The sequence below is a fragment of the Talpa occidentalis genome, unplaced genomic scaffold (genome assembly GCF_014898055.3).
Source record: "Talpa occidentalis isolate TD23 unplaced genomic scaffold, MPIMG_talOcc4v2.1 talOcc4.7, whole genome shotgun sequence".
Lineage (NCBI taxonomy): Eukaryota > Metazoa > Chordata > Mammalia > Eulipotyphla > Talpidae > Talpa > Talpa occidentalis.
This window is the reverse complement of record NW_023605083.1, coordinates 135,425,144-135,441,726: the sequence shown is the minus strand read 5'-3', so window position 1 is coordinate 135,441,726 and position 16,583 is coordinate 135,425,144. Positions and strand designations below refer to the sequence as shown.

At 70.0% G+C, this 16,583-nt stretch overlaps 1 protein-coding gene across 2 annotated transcripts; it reads left to right on the top strand.

Annotated features, from left to right (window-relative positions):
- The first annotated feature begins 1,139 nt into the window (after positions 1 to 1,139).
- On the top strand, positions 1,140 to 15,351 carry NPTX1 (neuronal pentraxin 1). Of its 2 annotated transcripts, XM_037494050.1 has the most exons (7): positions 1,140 to 1,167; positions 2,758 to 3,214; positions 3,357 to 3,564; positions 5,396 to 5,640; positions 6,457 to 6,636; positions 7,148 to 7,399; positions 15,341 to 15,351. In XM_037494050.1, exons 2-6 carry the CDS (start codon positions 2,774 to 2,776, stop codon positions 7,367 to 7,369), a joined length of 1,296 nt encoding a protein of 431 aa, XP_037349947.1. In that variant the 5' UTR covers positions 1,140 to 1,167; positions 2,758 to 2,773; the 3' UTR covers positions 7,370 to 7,399; positions 15,341 to 15,351. The 2 variants fall into 2 exon arrangements, with proteins under 2 accessions (XP_037349947.1, XP_037349948.1); XM_037494051.2 differs by lacking the exons at positions 1,140 to 1,167; positions 15,341 to 15,351 and having other exon boundaries at positions 2,774 to 3,214; positions 7,148 to 7,475.
- Positions 15,352 to 16,583: the final 1,232 nt, after the last annotated feature.

Below are 16,583 nucleotides of genomic sequence, written 5' to 3'. Positions count from 1 at the left end.
CCCAGGCCCTCAGGATACCCTCCCAGCTCCCCCCAGGGTCTCCCCATTGTCCACCCAAGGGGGCCTCATTTCTGCTCAGCGAGAGACTCTAGACAGGCTCAAGCCCTAGAGGACAGACCTCCTGGAAGCCACAGGGTGGGGGAGAGTCTCAGTGACCCCAGCCTGCTGGGTCAGGACCCTCAGGACAGGCCTGGCCTCTGCGCTCAGCTTTCTCCTGCGGCCTTTTCCAGGGCCAGTGGGGGCCAGTGGAGCCCAGCCCCGCCCCCCCCTCCTGGGCCCAGGCCCCACCCCTGCCTCTCCTGGGCCCAGGCCCCACCCCTGCCTCTCCTGGGCCCAGGCCCCACCCCTGCCTCTCCTGGGCCCAGACCCCACCCCTGCCTCTCCTGGGCCCTGACAGCCCCCTGGCTCCCTCTCTGCCAGCGACCCCGCCCGCCAGCTGACAGCTGCACTTCCAGGAACCTGCGAGCTGATTGTTAAACCGGCCATCGCTAAAATTTAAATCATAAAACCTACAATTAAATAAACGATACTAAAAACAAGGGGCGCGCAGGCTGGGCGCTGCGTCCCACACAGCACGGCCCGCCCGGCGTCCAGCCGGTGAGGACCTGGACGTCCTCCCCACCCCATTGGTGGTTCTGGGGCACGGGGCCAGGCCTGGGGGGGCAAAACCGGGTGCCCATATTTGAGGGCATGGGCAGGGTTCCCGCAGGCCCAGACCCCGGCCAAGCAGCCAGGTGCCCTGGGGTTGGGGCTGGGAGACCCTGTAGCGTCCCGCCCCCACCCCCAACACCCCCAGGACTGGCTTTCGCCTCCCCCCGGGGCTGGTGTCCCGGTGAGAACGGGTCCCGGGTGGGGGTAGGGGGAGGCAGGGGTTCCCCCCACCGCTGGTGGCCGCAGGACCCTTCCTGCAGGCAGAGCGGCCACACAGGTGGCCGCTGCGGGGAAGGCCCGGCCCCTGGCCGCAGGCTCCCACCCGGCCCACGCTGCCCGGGGTCCTCCCGCCCGCTGCTCCGTCCCCTGGGAGGGGCGTCCCGCCCGTTGGCCCCTCCGAGGTCTGCCCCAGCCGGCAAAGCTCATCCCGCCACTCCCGGGCACTCGGGGGCCAGGACGGCCCTGCCCGCCCGCGGGCCCCTCCGCGCCCCCACCCGAGCCCAGACGGCAGGAGCGGCCTGGCCAGAGGCAGCGGCCTGGGGGGACTTGGGGCGCGGGCGGCGTCGGGCGCAGACCTCGCGCGGGGAGGCTCCCGGCTGCCCGCCCGCCCCGTCCGGTCCGGGTGAGCCTGGAGGTTTCCGTGCTGGGCGAGCGTCCTGGGGCGCAGAGTCGGGGACCACCGTGTGCGGGCCGCGGGGTCCCTCTGGCGCGGGGAAGCCCCGCCGGCTCCGGCCTGGGGTGTGCAGGGCCGGGCTGGCCGCCGGGCCGGGGACTGCTCGAGGCGGCGCGGGCCGGGCAGGGCCGCGGGAAGAGGGGGGGGGGGTGCTGTCCCCCCCCCACCCCGGGAGCCCACACTTGCCGCCAGGGCTGCCCCCAGCGCCCGCCGGGGCCTCTGGGACGGCCCCGCACCTGCTGCCTCTCGGCGCGGCTTGGGGAGGGGGTGGCTCCTGCGAGGGCTGGGGCTGGGGCTCGGTGCGCTGGAACCTGCGCGGCCCTGGGCCTCGGTGTCCCCCTCCCCGGGAGCTTGGGCAGCGGCTGCCTGGCGCTCGGGCGGGGCGCTGGGCCCAGCGCGGTTCCCGGACGTCGGCGGCTCCACAGGTGGAGCAGGGCCGGGGCCAAGCCCCCCCCCACCCGCCTAGGTCGCTGGCCGTGAAGGGGGGGGCTGTGCCGAGTAAGGTGCCACCCTGCGCCCCACAGGGCGGGGGGCCGGGCCGGGACCACCCCCGCTGCCATCACCCCGGGAGGGGCCCCAGACCCGCAGCGCCCCCAGGCAGGCAGCAGGGACAGCTCCGGCGCGGACACAGACGGGGAGCAGGGAGGGGCCCGGCCTCCCGGGAGGGGAGCCCTGGCCGAGGATCCTGGGGGGGCTCGGCCCCCGCTCCGGGAATTGGCTCCTGGCGGAAAAGGCTCCTTCCGCGGGGTGCTCGCAGAGGTCCCGGGGCGCGTCTGGCGGGAGCTGGGGGAGCGGGGGGGGGGGGGGGGGGGCAGAAGAGCCAGGCAAGAGGCGCCGGGAGCCCCCAGCCCCCCAGCTCTGCGTGGCGGCTTCTCAATCTCGCACATCTGAGGAGCATGGGGTGGGCGCGGCCCCCCCTCTGGGCTTCGCGGGCCTCGAGGCTGCGCTCCCCGGCGCTCCCCAGCAAGCGCCAGGGTTTGAGCCCTGGGGGACCCGCCCCGGCCCCGCGGGGTTCAGCGCAGCTGAGACGACGCTCGCTGGCGGCCCGCGAGGCCCCCCGCCCGGGCTCGGGGAGATCGGGACGGCACGCGGGGGGGGGGGGGGGGGGGGGGGCTCGCCCCAGCAGCCGCCGGCGCCCCTCGCCCCGCCCCGCCCGCCCCTCCCCTCCCCTCCCCTCCCCTCCCCTCCCCCCGGCCGCGCGCGGTGCTTTCGGGGGAAGCGCGGGGGGGGGGGGGGGGGGCGGGGGGCTGTCCCCCGCGTCCGGCCCGCGCGGCGATTAAAGCGGGATTCCTCCCCCGCTGACGTCGGCGCGGCCCCTCCCGCGGCGGCATAAAAGGCGCGGGCTCCGCAGCGCGGGCGGCAGTGGGGGCCGGACAGCGCGGCCAGCGGACAGCGCGGCCAGAGCGCCGACCCCGGACCGCGGCCGAGCCCAGCCCCGCGCGCCCCGCCATGCCCGCCCGCCGCGCCGCGCGCCCCTGGGCGCTGCTCGCCCTCTGCCTCCTGGGCAGCGCGGCCCAGGATTTCGGGCCGACGCGCTTCATCTGCACCTCGGTGCCCGTGGACGCCGACATGTGCGCCGCGTCCGTGGCCGCCGGCGGCGCCGAGGAGCTCCGGAGCAGCGTGCTGCAGCTCCGCGAGACCGTGCTGCAGCAGCGGGAGACCATCCTGAGCCAGAAGGAGACCATCCGCGAGCTGACCACCAAGCTGGGCCGCTGCGAGAGCCAGAGCACGCTGGACGCCGGCGCCGGCGAGGCCCGGCCGGGCGGCGGCCGCAAGCCGGGCTCGGCCAAGAACACCATGGGCGACCTGTCCCGGACGCCGGCCGCCGAGACGCTCAGCCAGCTCGGGCAAACTTTGCAGTCGCTCAAAGCCCGCCTGGAGAGCCTCGAGGTCCGCGCGCCCCCCGCGGCCCGCGCGCCCCCCGCCCCGCGCCCCCCCGCCGGCCCGGCCCCGCCCGCGGCCCCCGCGCCCCCCGGCCCCGGCCGGCCGCGCGCCCCGCGCGTAACGCTCGGTCCCCCGCCCTTCCCCGCAGCAGCACAGCCGCCTCAACGCCTCGGGCCAGGCCGACAGCCTCCGGGAGCTGCTGCAGAGCAAGATCGATGACCTGGAGCGGCAGGTGCTGTCCCGCGTGAACACGCTGGAGGAGGGCGCGGGCGGGCCGCGCAACGACTCGGAGGAGCGGGGCCGGATCGAGAGCGCGCTGACCTCGCTGCACCAGCGCATCAGCGAGCTGGAGAAAGGTACCCGGGGCGCCGCGGGGCGCGGACCCGGACCCGCCGCCCGGCTCCCTCCCGGCGCGCTCACCCCCGCCGCCCGGCCGGCTCCGGCGGCTGGGGGGGGGGCGGGGGCCTGGCGGGGACGCGAGGGAAGACAGGGAGGGACTGCGTGGGGGGCCCTCCCGCCGCGGACACGGCGCGCCCGCGGGGTTCTCCCAAGTCCGATCTGCTTCATCGTTGGTAACTTGGGCCGCCGTGTGGCCGGCCCCAGCCCCCCAAGGGGACACCGGCTCCAGCGGGGCGCAGCCCCTCCCGTCCCGGCGGAGAGCGCCTCACTCGGGGCTGGTCCCCCAGGGCCCTGGCAGAGCCAGCAGCGGCTCGCTCCCGGACTGGCACCCCTGCTGTCCTCTCGGGGTTTCTGGGCCGCCCCTCCGGCCCCTCCCCAAGGCGCTCTCTCCCGAGCCTGGGCATCCTGAGGGCCACGTTCCCGGGTCCCCGGCTGCAGCCAGCGCCCAGCTCACGCCTGGGGTGCACGGATGAGCTCAGGCGGCTCAGCCTTGAAGTCGCAGAAATCAAACAAGGTTGTAAAAAGGGGGGGTGCTGGGCTCAGAGCGCGGCCACGTGACCCTTCTTGGACTGCAAGATGTGCCGGATGGATTTAAACAGTGCCATCTTAAGGCTCGTTATGTAACTGAACACGGATCGGGGAAGGAGGGATGGCGGGGCGCGAGGAGCAAGGGGGGAGGAGGGAGACTCGGGAATGAAAAACACCCAGAGGCCAGGGGCCGACTCTGCTCCGGCAGGGGGCGGGGCTGCCGGCTGGGGGTGGTGCGGAGGGCACCCCGCTCTGTTCCCTGACACCTGGCCTGGAGTCAAAGGGGTGGCGCTGGCCAAGCAGGAACACTTTCTAGAAATGATTCTTGGCCGGGGCCAGTGGTGGGCCCAGCAGATCCTGTGCAGGCTCAGGACTGGCAGGTGTGTGCTCCCGGCAGGTGTGTGCTCCCGGCAGGTGTGTGCTCCCGGCAGGTGTGTGCTCCCGGCAGGTGTGTGCTCCCAGCAGGTGTGTGCTCCTGGCAGATGTGTGTTCCTGGGCTCAGGCTGGTGCCCACGCCCACTGCCAGGGTGGCACGTTTGGTCTGGAGCAGGTCATACCAGGCCCAGCCACAGCCAGCGCCACATGGGCACAGGCGGGGCAGACAGTGTGCCCTGGAGATGCCCCGGGCAGACAGCGTGCCCAGGCATAGGCCATCAGGCTGGGGGCCTGGCATTCCAGGGAACTCACAGAAGCTGCCCCTGTGGCTGAGTGGCAGGGCCCTTTGGCAATCACGTTGGGGGCACTGGCTCCAGTGACCTGCTGACCCTGTGGAGCTGGGCTCCCTCCATGGCCCAGACCCACCGGAACGCCTGCAGGAATGCCCCCTCCTGTGGTGGGTAGGTGGGATCCTGGGAGCACCCGAGCCCTCTGGGGGAGGTGCTGGGTCAGATGAGCGACCTTCACGTGCTGGGGCAGCGACAGGCCTGGCCATCTGGGCGGGGAACTGCTTGGGGCAAGCCACAGGCAGGGGTCAGGCCCAGGGCACGGCTCTGAGGGGGCCTCTTTCGGGGAGGGTGCCTCCACCTTGCAGCCTTCCCTTCCAGAGTCAGTTCACCCGGGTGCACAGCCGCTCCCTGCCCTCGCCTGGGCGCCCCCCCACACCCAAGCGCCCCTGAGGATGCCGTGGTGCTGTCAGCTCTTCCTTCTGGCCCTGGGCCCTGGGGCGACACATTTGGCCCCCCGCCCCGTACGAGGGCGCCGCCCGTGTCCCGGAGCTTGGCGGGCGCAGGCGGGCACAGAGGCGCTGTCCTGTCCTCCCAGGCCAGAAGGACACCCGGCCCGGGGACAAGTTCCAGCTCACCTTCCCGCTGCGCACCAACTACATGTACGCCAAGGTGAGGCGGAGCCTGCCCGAGATGTACTCCTTCTCCGTGTGCATGTGGCTCAAGTCCAGCGCCGCCCCCGGCGTGGGCACACCCTTCTCCTACGCCGTGCCCGGCCAGGCCAACGAGCTGGTCCTCATCGAGTGGGGCAACAACCCCATGGAGATCCTCATCAACGACAAGGTAGGCCCTGAGGCCCAGATGCCCGGGGGGCCCCAGAAGAGGGCCTGCTGGTAGTGGGGGCGCAGAGGGGGGACCCCGACACACCGAGAGGCCCTCCTTTATGTGCCCCCACCCCAGGGTGGGGCAGGTCCCTGGCAAGAGGCTGGAGGGGGCGGGGGGAGCTGGGCCGTCCTCGCTCCCTCACCCCCACGCTAGCCCCGGGCTCCCCCCAGAGGGCCTGGGGCCAGGCTCTGCTCCTGCAGACTCCAGGGCCATAGGTGCCCTGGGGTGGTGGAGGCCCCAGTCCAGCGGGCCCTGCCCCAGAGGACGCCACGCCGCACCTTCCCCCCCAGCCACTCCCCACCTCAGCCTGCTGTCAGTCGGGGCGTCAGCCACCAGCACCCACACTCCCTCGCCTGGGCCAGCCTTGGCAGCAAATGCCTGACACCCGACTTGGAGTTGGATTCCAAACCCTGTTCTGGACGCCTTGCATGAAAGGGTGGGCCCTCCCGGGTCCCACCTCCCTGGGCTCACGGGGCAGGCTGCCCCCCCGGAATGTTAGAGGGTGCGTGGAACCCCCGGCCAGAGGCTGACCTGAGCCTGAGCTGCCGGCGCCTCTCCTTGGCCGTTCATTCCCCGCAGGGCGGGTGGCCGTGCCTGGGGGACCTGGCAGCGAGAGGTGGGGCGCGCAAGGGAAGGCGGCCGGGGCGGGGGAAGGAGGAGGGGCAGACGGACAGACCGGGCCGGGGCCGGCGCCGGGGCATTCAGCAAGTGCTCCGGGGACCCTCGGACCAGCTGGCCTGGTGACCGGGCCGACGTGCCCTGTGCCCTCCCCAGGTGGCCAAGCTGCCCTTCGTGATCAATGACGGCAAGTGGCACCACATCTGCGTCACCTGGACCACCCGGGACGGGGTCTGGGAGGCCTACCAGGACGGCACGCAGGGCGGCAGTGGCGAGAACCTGGCTCCCTACCACCCCATCAAGCCCCAAGGCGTGCTGGTGCTGGGCCAGGAGCAGGTACTGGGGGCGCCGGGGAGACTGGCAGGGGCACCCAGAACCAGAGACCCGGCGAGGAGAGGGGAGTGGGGTGCAGGGGGACAGTGAGGGCTGTGGGGAGAGTCCCCTCTGAGAGGGCGCGTGGCCTGCTCCCGGGGCGCTCCTGGAAGGCGGGGTGACTGCAGCAGCTCTTGCTTTGGTATGGGAAGGCTCAGCTGCCTTTTGGGGTACAGCCTGTTTCCTGGAGTGGTGGGTCCCCCGTGCGGCTCCAGGGAGGAGGGGCCAGCCCTGCGCCTACTGGGCATCTGGTGCTGGCAGAGGGGTCTGAGCTCTTGGCCTGGGAGCAGGGGTGGCGCCCCCATGGCTGTCCCCACGTGCTCTGGTGCAGGGCAGGGGGCCTCCCTTGGGGCGGAGGGCGGGGCCGGATCGCAGAGACGGACCGTGGTACCCGAGGCAGGAAGGGCAGGGAGACTGGCCCCGCTCTCCCCGCCCCCCTGATCCGTCCACCTTCCTCCTCTGCTTTTCCCTGAAGGACACTCTGGGCGGCGGGTTCGATGCCACCCAGGCGTTCGTGGGCGAGCTGGCCCACTTCAACATCTGGGACCGCAAGCTGACCCCGGGGGAGGTGTACAGCCTGGCCACCTGCAGCGCCAAGGCCCTCTCCGGCAACGTCATCGCCTGGGCCGAGAGCCACATCGAGATCTACGGCGGGGCCACCAAGTGGACATTCGAGGCCTGCCGCCAGATCAACTGAGGCCGGCCGCCCTGCCCGCCTGCCCTGCGCGTGTGTGTGTGTATGTGTGTGCGTGTGCACGTGTGCGCGCGCCCTGCCCTCTCCTCTCCTCCAGGGACGGCCCAGGCCTCCCGCCCCAGGAGCGCCCCGCTGGCTGGCCCGCGGCTCGGCCCTGCCCCGCCCCGGCCCCCACATCCGGCGCCCCGGCGCGAAGCGAGTGAGGCCGGGCTGGCCGCGTGTGCGCGTCGGGGCAGCTTCTCCCTCGGAGCGAGGTATTTCGTTTCCTTCCTCTCTGCGGCTGCGGGAACGCGAGGCGGGCCGAGGTCTGTGCTTGCCAAGTCTGCGCGGTTGCCGCTGGGGCCGCCGCGGCTCCCAGACACACCCGTCTCGGGTTGCGAGGCCTCGCCAGCGACACAGCTCTACGCGGATCAAATAAGCGTCTCCTGGGGTACGTTCAAGGCCGGGGGGTGCTCTCCAGAGAATTGCCATCTTGTGGAGAGTGATTCTCCCTGAAGGGCCGGAGATGCACAGTGTCCTGGGGGCCAGCCCCGCTGTCCCGTCAGGAGGGGCAGGCCGGGAGCAGGCCGGTCAGCAGCCCGCAGCCCCTCGCCCCCAGCACCGGGCCAGATCCTGCACTGGAGGGCAGCGCTGGGCCCGGGAGGCTAGCCTGCATGCCCAGCCCTGCCAGCTCCGGCCCAGGATCGTGCCTGGCACAGCCTTCCCGCCTCCCTGCGCCCAGCAAGACTGGGCCCTGCCCCTCCCTTTCAGTGGCCAGCTGGTGCTTCTGAGACAGGGCACCTGCCGCAGCCCAAGACCCCCGGGGGCCCTCTTCTGCCTCTGGCTGTGGGTGACCAGGGCTCCAGTGGGCCAGCTCGGGGGGGTCGTTTAGACCAAGAAACACACATTTTGATGGAGAACCAACTTCTGAGACTGGAAACGCCAGTGACTGGGAGGCAGCCCCCCCACCTCCTGGCACATAGCCCGGGGCATGTCCTGGGGCCCCGGGGGGCAAGCCTCCCCCTGAGGCCGGGGCCGACTTCACAGACCCCAAGCCTGTCACCAGCTGGTGACACCGAGCCCTGACCAGCGTCCAGGGCCCTTGATTTCCTTTTCCCATGAGAAACATTCATGGGTATTTCCTTCTGGTCCTCGAGGAGAGGAGTGAGTGTGTGTGTGTGCGCGTGTGTGTGTGTGTGTGCGCGTGCACGCCTGCGGATCAGCCAGGGTAGGTGGGGCGAGCTCCCTGCTTAGTTGCCTGGGGCCGCATGCCCCGAGGGCGCCCTGGACTCCTCAGCAGGAGTCTGATCAGCAGCAGGCTGGCCGGCCTTTCTAGAAACCCTCCTGCGCTGCCTGGCTCACCGCAGCTGCAGACATTTCTTCGGAGGAGCAGGTGCTCCGTCTCCTGCCCCCCGGGGGCGCCCGTCCCCGTGCGCACGCCCTGCTGTTGGGAACCGGTGTGTCTGTGTGTGTCTGTGCTGGTGTCTCCGTGGGTGTCCCGTGGGTGTCTGCACGGTTCCCCCGTCCGGCGGCGGCTTTCCCGAGACCTTGTGCTTCGTCAGAGCCGTCGGGTCGCGGCCCCTCTGGGTGTGCGGGGTCTCCTGTGTGCATGCTCCTCAGGGGGCCTGTCCCCGACTCCCGGTCACCGTGTGTCCCCCTCGCCTGCATGGACTCCCCCAGTTCTGTTACGTGCCGTTGTCCTGTGACCGCCATGTAGCTGCCGCGAATGGCCGGGCGAGCGAGCTGAGGGCGCCGGAGGGGTCCGAGCGCGCGTCCCCTCTCCCCGCCCGCTCCCCAAACACGCCCAGAAGTACACTCCACCGTCGTGAGAACAAGCCTAGAACCCTCGGGCTGGGAGGGGCGAGCCTGGGCTCGGCCCTCCGGAGCAGACAGGCCCACCCCTCACTCCAGCCATCTCGGAGCCGTGCGTGGGCAGGCGGGCACCCCCGGCCGCCACCCGCCCTGCGCGCGGACCCGCCGCCCAGGCGCGCGGGAGCCGTCCGTTCAGGACCACAAGCCATCCTCTGCCCCCGCCGGAGGGGCAGAGCTCACCCAGACGCTTAGCCCCGTGTCCGTCACCTTCCTGCCCCGCCGGCGCCCGCGCCTGGGCCGGAGGCTGACGTTGAGCTCACCCCCCGCGGCGCCCCACGGGCCCCGCCCTCACTGTGTTGCCACGCGGCCCTGTGCTGGCCCCGAGGACCGCCGGCGGCAGGCGGCCGCCATCCACTCCCCAGCGGGTAGACGTTCCCTCTTGCACTGAGTAACACCTGCCTATCTCAGGTCAGCCGTTCACAGGACAGGAAGCCGGAAGCGCTGTGGCCGCAGCGCGTGTCCCGCCGAGCTGGTGGCCCCCGGCCCCCCGCGTGTCCGAGGCAGGAGCGCGGCCTGCGGACCCCGGGGCCTAGATCCCACTGGAATCGTAAGCCTTCTCGCTTTTGATACCACAGTGTTATTTCTCTTACTGTAGAAGAAAAAGTTTATTACCAAACCAGAGTATTTTTATGAAAGAAAAGGACAAACATAAATTAATTCAACCTGTATCTCCCTCGAAAATACTTTCAGGCGCCGTCAAAACAGGACCGAAAGCGTGTATTTTGGAAGAAAGAGGCACATTTTGTATGCTTGCTTTTCCTTTCGTAGATGCCCCGTTCATTTTCTAAGACTGCGAATATCACCAGCCCTGGGACCTGAGGTCGGGGGGCGGCGTGGGGGCGGCGAGGGGGGCGGCACGGGCACATTCATCCCACCGAGCTCCAGAGGGGCCACATGTTCTCAAAGGCGTGTTGGGGGCCAGGACGTCGCCGGCGTCCCCCGCGTCTCGGAGCTGCCTTGTTCAGCGTGGCTGAGGCTTAGCAGCCCCGACCCGGGCGGGGGACGCCGGGCGCTGGCAGTCGACCCCGGAGGCGAGGCCGCTGGGGCCCCAGCCCGGCCCCGTCGCAAACACAGTGCGTGATGCGCGCCGGGAGGCCGGGGCGGCGCCGTGGGGAAGGTGGGCGCGGTGCAGCTCGTTAGAGGGACGAGTCGTTGAGGGGAACAAAGCCCAATACTTAGAGTCCCAAGTTTGTCTCATTTGCCAAAAAACACAAAAAACACAAAAACAAAGCAGCAGCCCCCGCGGGGGCCCTGTCGCGCTGTACATACTGTACCATACGAGGAGCCGGTGCGTCTTACTTTTCCATTATTTGCTACCAAAGCTGTACATTTTTCACACGAGCTGCAGCCTTTGGGGTGGCCGCGGGCCGGGACCAGGGCCCCGCCAGCCCCGCCGCAGTCTGGACGTGCACTGCTCCCACCGGTATTCTTGCTTTCTCCTCCTCGTTTTCTTGCTGAAACGACATGAACTGCTGAGTTTATTTTTACACAGTAAAGAGTGAAGAAAGACTGGGGTCTCCTTGGAGTGTCTTTTCTGAGCTGGGGGTGTCCCCGCCCTGCCCGCTGGGGGGCGTCCCCCGAGGGGGGCTGGAGCTGCCTGGACTCGCAGGTCCCCTCTGGGGCCCCCGGCCGCCCCTCCGCCGGGCTGCTGGGCTGACGCAGAAAGGCAAAGTGACCCCCCAGGCAGCGGGGCCACACCAGGCTTGGGGTGCAGAGCACCACCCCACAGCCCCGCCCGCCGGGGGAGCCCCCCGACGCCCAGCCCCAGGCCCAGGCCCAGGTTCCTGCGGCCCGAACTGCCCTGCTCTTCCTGTCTCCCCCAGCCCGTCCTTGGCCGCGCCCGTCCTCTGGGCCTCCCGGGCCATCCCTGCACTCCAGGAAGACAGTGGCCCCAGATTCGCGCGGGGGGTGGGTGACCGGGAAGATCTCGCTCCCCGGCTGCTCGGGGCCGCGCCAGACCCCAGCTCGGGGTGCACGAGCTGCCCCTTCCCAGGGACGCTGTGACCGGCCCACCTGGGGCTGCCCGCCTGTGCGTGGCTGAGGCCGGGCTTGGGGGGGTGGGGGCGCCAGGCTGGAGCCCCAGAGGCCAGCCACACACCAGAGCCCCTGCCCGGCAGCGCCTGTACCGCCCAGCAGCCCCCACACAGGCCTCGCTCGGGGGAGCAGGCCCCAAGGCCGCGGGCCGCTCTCCCCGTGACTCCATGGAGGGGCTCGTCAGGGCATTTCAACCACATTAGCGCCGACCACGACCCACGGCCACGGCCTTTACCCCTGCTCTGGCGGACGCTGCGCGGCTGCGGCCCGGCCCGGCTTGGGATGGGGCAGGTGGGTATGCGGGGCCGACGGGCCAGGCGGCCTCGCTCCTCTTCCTGCATCACTGAGACCCTTCCACGGATGCCTCTGGGGGGCAGCCCCCTCTCACGGATGCTCCCTCCGAGGGCGCCAAGACCCCACGAGGAGCTGGGCGGGGCTTCTCCGGAGGCTGAACTGTCGACCCCCCCCCCCACCTCAGGCTGCAGTGACTGCCCCCGGGAGCCAGTCAGTATGGGGGAGCGCGGAAGCCTTGAGGCCAGTTCTCAGCTCCTACTGGGCTCTGGGTGGCTGCCCCCCTCCCCGCCCCCTGGAACCCAGGGGTTCCATCCTGTGTCTGGCCAGCACCACCTGGCTGGCTGGCCCTGGGCTCATCAGATGGCCCCTGAAGGGCAGCAGAGGTGGGACCAAGCCTGGAGGGCCTGGACGTGGCCGGAAGGGCCAGCGCATGCATGTGTCTTAAACTGCAAGGCAAGTGCATCCTGCCCTCAGGAGCGGCTCCCGCCCCGGGCCTCCAAGGTGCCAGGTCCAGAGGCTGGGGTGCCCGCCACTGCCGGCCCTCTCTGCTGGCCTCCAGGGACCACCGAGCTCCCATGGCTCTGACCAGAGTCCACTGCCCACCAGGCCCAAGAAACCAACCAGCAGAAGTAAAAATGGTGGCCGCAGGCGTTACAGAGAGCCCAGCACTCCCCGCAGGCCTGTGGCTCCGAGCGCAACACTTCAGAAGCAGGAGCCGCTGGGAAGGTGCCGGAGCACAGCCTGCTTCCTGTGGGGCTTGGCGTGGCCAGCCTCCCGGGCGGGGCCTCCTGGAGCCCACAGCCCCTCGCCCCGCCACGGCAGGTGCTGGCCCTGGGCTCCGGCCCTGGTCTGCCTTTCCGAAACCCTGGGCCGCCCAGGTCTCCGGGCTCCCCCACCCAGCTCTCCACCCCGCTTCCTCCGTGCCCCAAGCCCCAGCCAGGCGGTCAGACAGCAGGCCAGAGCCCCCGGGGCTGGGGAGGGCTCAGCGCAGAGCGTCCAAGCAGAATCACCTCGAGGAGGCAGAACCACAGAGATGGGGTCTTGGGGGCGGGGCCGGGGCCGGCCCTGGGAGGGCTGGTGGCCATGGGCCAGAGGCCAGCTGCAGCTCACAGGGGCCCAGCCCCATCCATGCCCTCCAATCTGCCCTGCCACCGGTCACCCTGCTTGGCCGCTCGGTCACGCTCGCCCCTGGGGGTGGTCATGTGCCCAGGGGAGGCCCAGCTCAGCCCCTGGGGCTCCACAAAATGGGCCTGCTGTGGAGGCAAGACCTGCCTTCTCCCTGCCGTGCCGGCCGCGGTCCCGGCAGCCCAGCCTCCGGCCAGAAAGCCCCGTGTGTCTGGGTTCTCCCCGGAGGGTCAGCTCTTGCGCGTCCCCAGACTGGCGTGGTCACTCCAGGAAGGGGACAGCCATCCCCGGGGCCTTGGGGATGACAGGGTAGGACCAAAGGCCTCCACTGTCCCTTTGGGCTTTCCCCACCCCGTGGGCTCCGGTGGAGGCCCCTGCGAGGACACCTGGCGCCCCCAGCTCTGGGTGCGGAGCACCGGCCCAGCCACTGTGGGCACCCGCCTCTCTGCCCTCCCGCAAAGCTGGCCAGACCCCTGCCCTCGACCACACAGGAGGCCATGTCCTTGGTGACCGGCTCCGTCGTGCCCCCACCAGCCGGTCACTGGCCTGGTCCTTGCCTGTGCCTGCTCCTGTTTATCTTTTCTTGCGGACCAAACCAGGCACGCCGCCGAGCCCACGGAGGAAGGCGAGGGCGGAGCCGGCCTGAGCATGCAGCCTCGGCGGGGGCATCCCTGCTGACCAGACCTTCCCGCTCCCGGGCCCCCGCGCGTCCGTCCCTGCTGCTTCACGGTTGGGGATGGCCCGAGACAGAGAAGGCCTGTCCTCGGGGTCTGGCCCCTGACTGAACCTGGTTTTCTTCCACCAACTCTTGTCTCGAGCCTTGGCAACCGGAGCCAGGGCCCAGGAAATCCCGTTACCATTTCTCAGCTTCCAGATGAATCAGGAGATGTGGGCACTCGGGCAGGGTGCCCGCACCGAGGGCTGAGCCTTGCCACGACCCCTCACGAGCTGGGGCTTGAGTGGCTTTGGGGAAGGGCAGAGAGGATGGGCCAGGAGAGGCTCCTCCTGGGGGCAGCAGCCCCGCCCCCGCCCCCTGGAGCTCTGCTGGGCCCTGGCAGGGCTCCAGGCTGCAGAAACACGAGACCAAAGGGGGCGTGGGGGAGCCGAGCGGCGCGTGCCTGGAGGCCTAGGACACTGCCAAGGAAGCCGGCTGTCCCTGTTTGCTTCCTGTGCTTCTCAATCCAGGCCAAGGTGGGGGCCATCTGCTGAAGTGGGCACAGAGGAAACATCTTCGCTGTGCAGAAAATTGGCTTCCGAGGGGAGGCCGTGTGCTCACACAGAGCCAGCCGGGAGCGGCCCACGGCCTGGGCTGTGCCGCGGGTGCCGGGAGGCACGGGCAGGACGAGCACAGGGGAGAGGGTCCCTCCAAGCTGGCCGCCCCAATCCCCGCTGTGCTCCAGGCTCACCACCCAGAGCCTTGGAGGCATCAAGTCCCTTTTTGGAATAGAGGGGCCTGTGTGCAGGGGCTGGGGGCTCCCCCTGTGGGAATGCCTTACTGAGATGCAATCCACATGCTGCACGACGTGCACACTCGAGCGTGCGATTCAGTGGCTTCTGGCACAGTAATAACCAGGTGAGTTATTAAGCGGCAGTGAACACCCGCGACGCTGGCCTTCGGGCCCCTTGGGAGCCCCCAGTGCAGCTGGCTACGGTTACACGCTGGGCGAGCACCACCGCCACCCAAGCCTTCCCAAGGTCCCGAACAGAAACCGTCCCCACTGGAGACTGATTCCCCACGCCTGGCCCAGAGTCCCGCCCGCCTGGCCTGCTTCGTCTTAATGGATTTGCCTAGTCGAGGGAGCTCACCGACGTGCAGCTGTGCCACATCTGTCCCTCCCTGAATGGCTTCTCTCTGAGCTTCATGTTTTCGAGCTTCGTCCATGGTGTACGCTCGCCAGTGCTTGTTCTTTCATGGCTGAGTAACATTCCGCAGCCTGCACACACCACGCTTCGTTTGCCAAAGCGTGCATCAGGTGAGCACTCGAGTTTTTCCGCTTTCTGGCTATTGGGAATAGTTAGCTGAGAACATGGGCGCACACGACCCCTGCCGGTCCTTGCTTTCAGAGCTTCCGGATGCGTCCTTATGAGAGGAATCTCGTGAGAGCTCTACCTTCAGCTTTTTGAGGAACTACCAATCAATGTGTCTCTCTGCAGCGGCTGTGCCACTCACATGCCCACCGGCAAGGCGCTAGGGCGCCAATCTCTTCACCGAGGCTTGTCATTTCTGTTTGCTCTGACAGTGGCCGTCGAAGGGCGTGAGACGGCATCTCACCGCACTTCCCTAATGAGGAATGATCTTTCCAATCGCTTATTGATCATTTTATATCTTCTTGAGAAAAATCTGTTCAGGTCCTTCTCCCATTTTAAAATCAGGTGGTTTTTGGTTGTTGAGCCGTAGATGCTGTTTACATATGCTGGCGCGTGTCCCCTTACTGGCTACAGAGACTTCTTCCGCGGACTGTCTCCGCTCTCTCGGTCACGCCCTTTGAGGTACACCAGTCCATTTGAATGAAGCCCAGTGCCTTTCGGTGTCACATGCAAGAATTCGCTTGCCTGCCTCAGTCCTAGTCACGGCTGCCTCCCCAGCAAACACAGTCCCCGGCCACTGTGACCGCTCCCTTCCCCTGGGCCTGCCGGCCTCTCCCCACCCAGCCTGTGAGCCAGGCCAAGGCCCTGCTTGTTGGTTTCCTCGGAGAAGCCTCTGCTGGCCCCGACGTTCTTGGCCCTGGGCTCTGCTCTTCAGAAGCGTGGTTCTCTAAGAATCGCAGGATGTCAGCGCAGATGTAGAAAGAAGAAAAACAGACGCGCTCCTTGAAACAAGCACTGGTGCTTTCCTGCGGGGGAGCGCGAGCTGGGGTCGGCTGCAGGATGCCCCGAGGCTCTGGCTGGCCTGACCTGGGCCTGCTCCTGGCTCCCCTGCTCCGCTCCGGGTCCTGAGCAGCCCGGTCCTGAGCAGCCGGGCAGGGCGGAAGGGGACGGGGACTGTGGCTTTCCCAGATCCTGGGAGAGAAGAAGGGAAGGAGCTGGCGCCCGGCGAGGTGGCGGGCACGGGCTGGGGAGGGCGAGCCCTGTGCTGCCCCGTGACGCGGCTCCCCAGTGGGATCCGCCGCCCAGAGCCCGCCAGCGAGCCGGCCCACACCTGCCCGGCTGGGCCAGCAGAGCTGGGCACCTGTGGGGGCCGGGGGCGCAGCCTGACGCTGGACTGCCAGAGGCCTGGGGTGGGCCGGCGGGGCTCCCCCCATGAAAGGAAGGGGCTACCCTGGGTTGAATCTTGGTGTCCCCCAACATTCAAATGGATATTCACCCCAAACCTGTGAATCTGGCCATATTTGGAAATAGGGTCTTTGCGGATGTCGTGGACACGAGGTCCCCGGGCGGGGGTCCTGAGAAGGGGGCTCAGGGGGCGACGCAGGCCCGGCCGGCCGTGGGGAGGCGAACCAGGGCGTGGCCGGCGGGGTCCAGGCCGGGGGCGGGGGCGGGGGGGGGGGCTCTCCCGCAGGGTCGGGGCCGCCCCGGGCCCCAGGACCCAGAGGACACGACCCGCGAGCGCGGGGCCGGGGCGGGGGCGCGGGGGCGCCGGCCAGGGAGGGGTCCGCGGGGGTTCCCCGACCCCGGAGCACGGGGCGCCCCCACCGCGCGTGAGGAAGCGGCGCCCTCGGGGACGGGCTCCTGCGCCGGCCGCGCCGTCCGGTCCGGGCGCTCCCCGCCCGCCGTCCCTCCTCGGCCCGGCTCCCGCCGCCCGCGCAGCCAGCGCCGGCCGAGCCGCGGGGACGGGGGCGGCCGGAGCCCCGAGCCGCGGAGGGGCCGGCGGGGGGCGCGGGCGCCGGGGAGGCCTCCGGGGCGTAGCGCCCGGCTTGGGGGTCGGGCGGGGGGGGGGGGGGGAGGGTTGCCACGGCAACGCGTCCGGGCGCGA

Excerpts from the sequence above, each read along its gene's own strand:
- NPTX1 (XM_037494050.1), top strand. The coding sequence starts at position 2,774 with ATGCCCGCCCGCCGCGCCGCGCGCCCCTGGGCGCTGCTCGCCCTCTGC. Across the intron at positions 3,565-5,395 it reads CATCAGCGAGCTGGAGAAAG|GCCAGAAGGACACCCGGCCC; the intron begins GTACCCGGGGCG and ends CTGTCCTCCCAG. Across the intron at positions 5,641-6,456 it reads AGATCCTCATCAACGACAAG|GTGGCCAAGCTGCCCTTCGT; the intron begins GTAGGCCCTGAG and ends TGCCCTCCCCAG.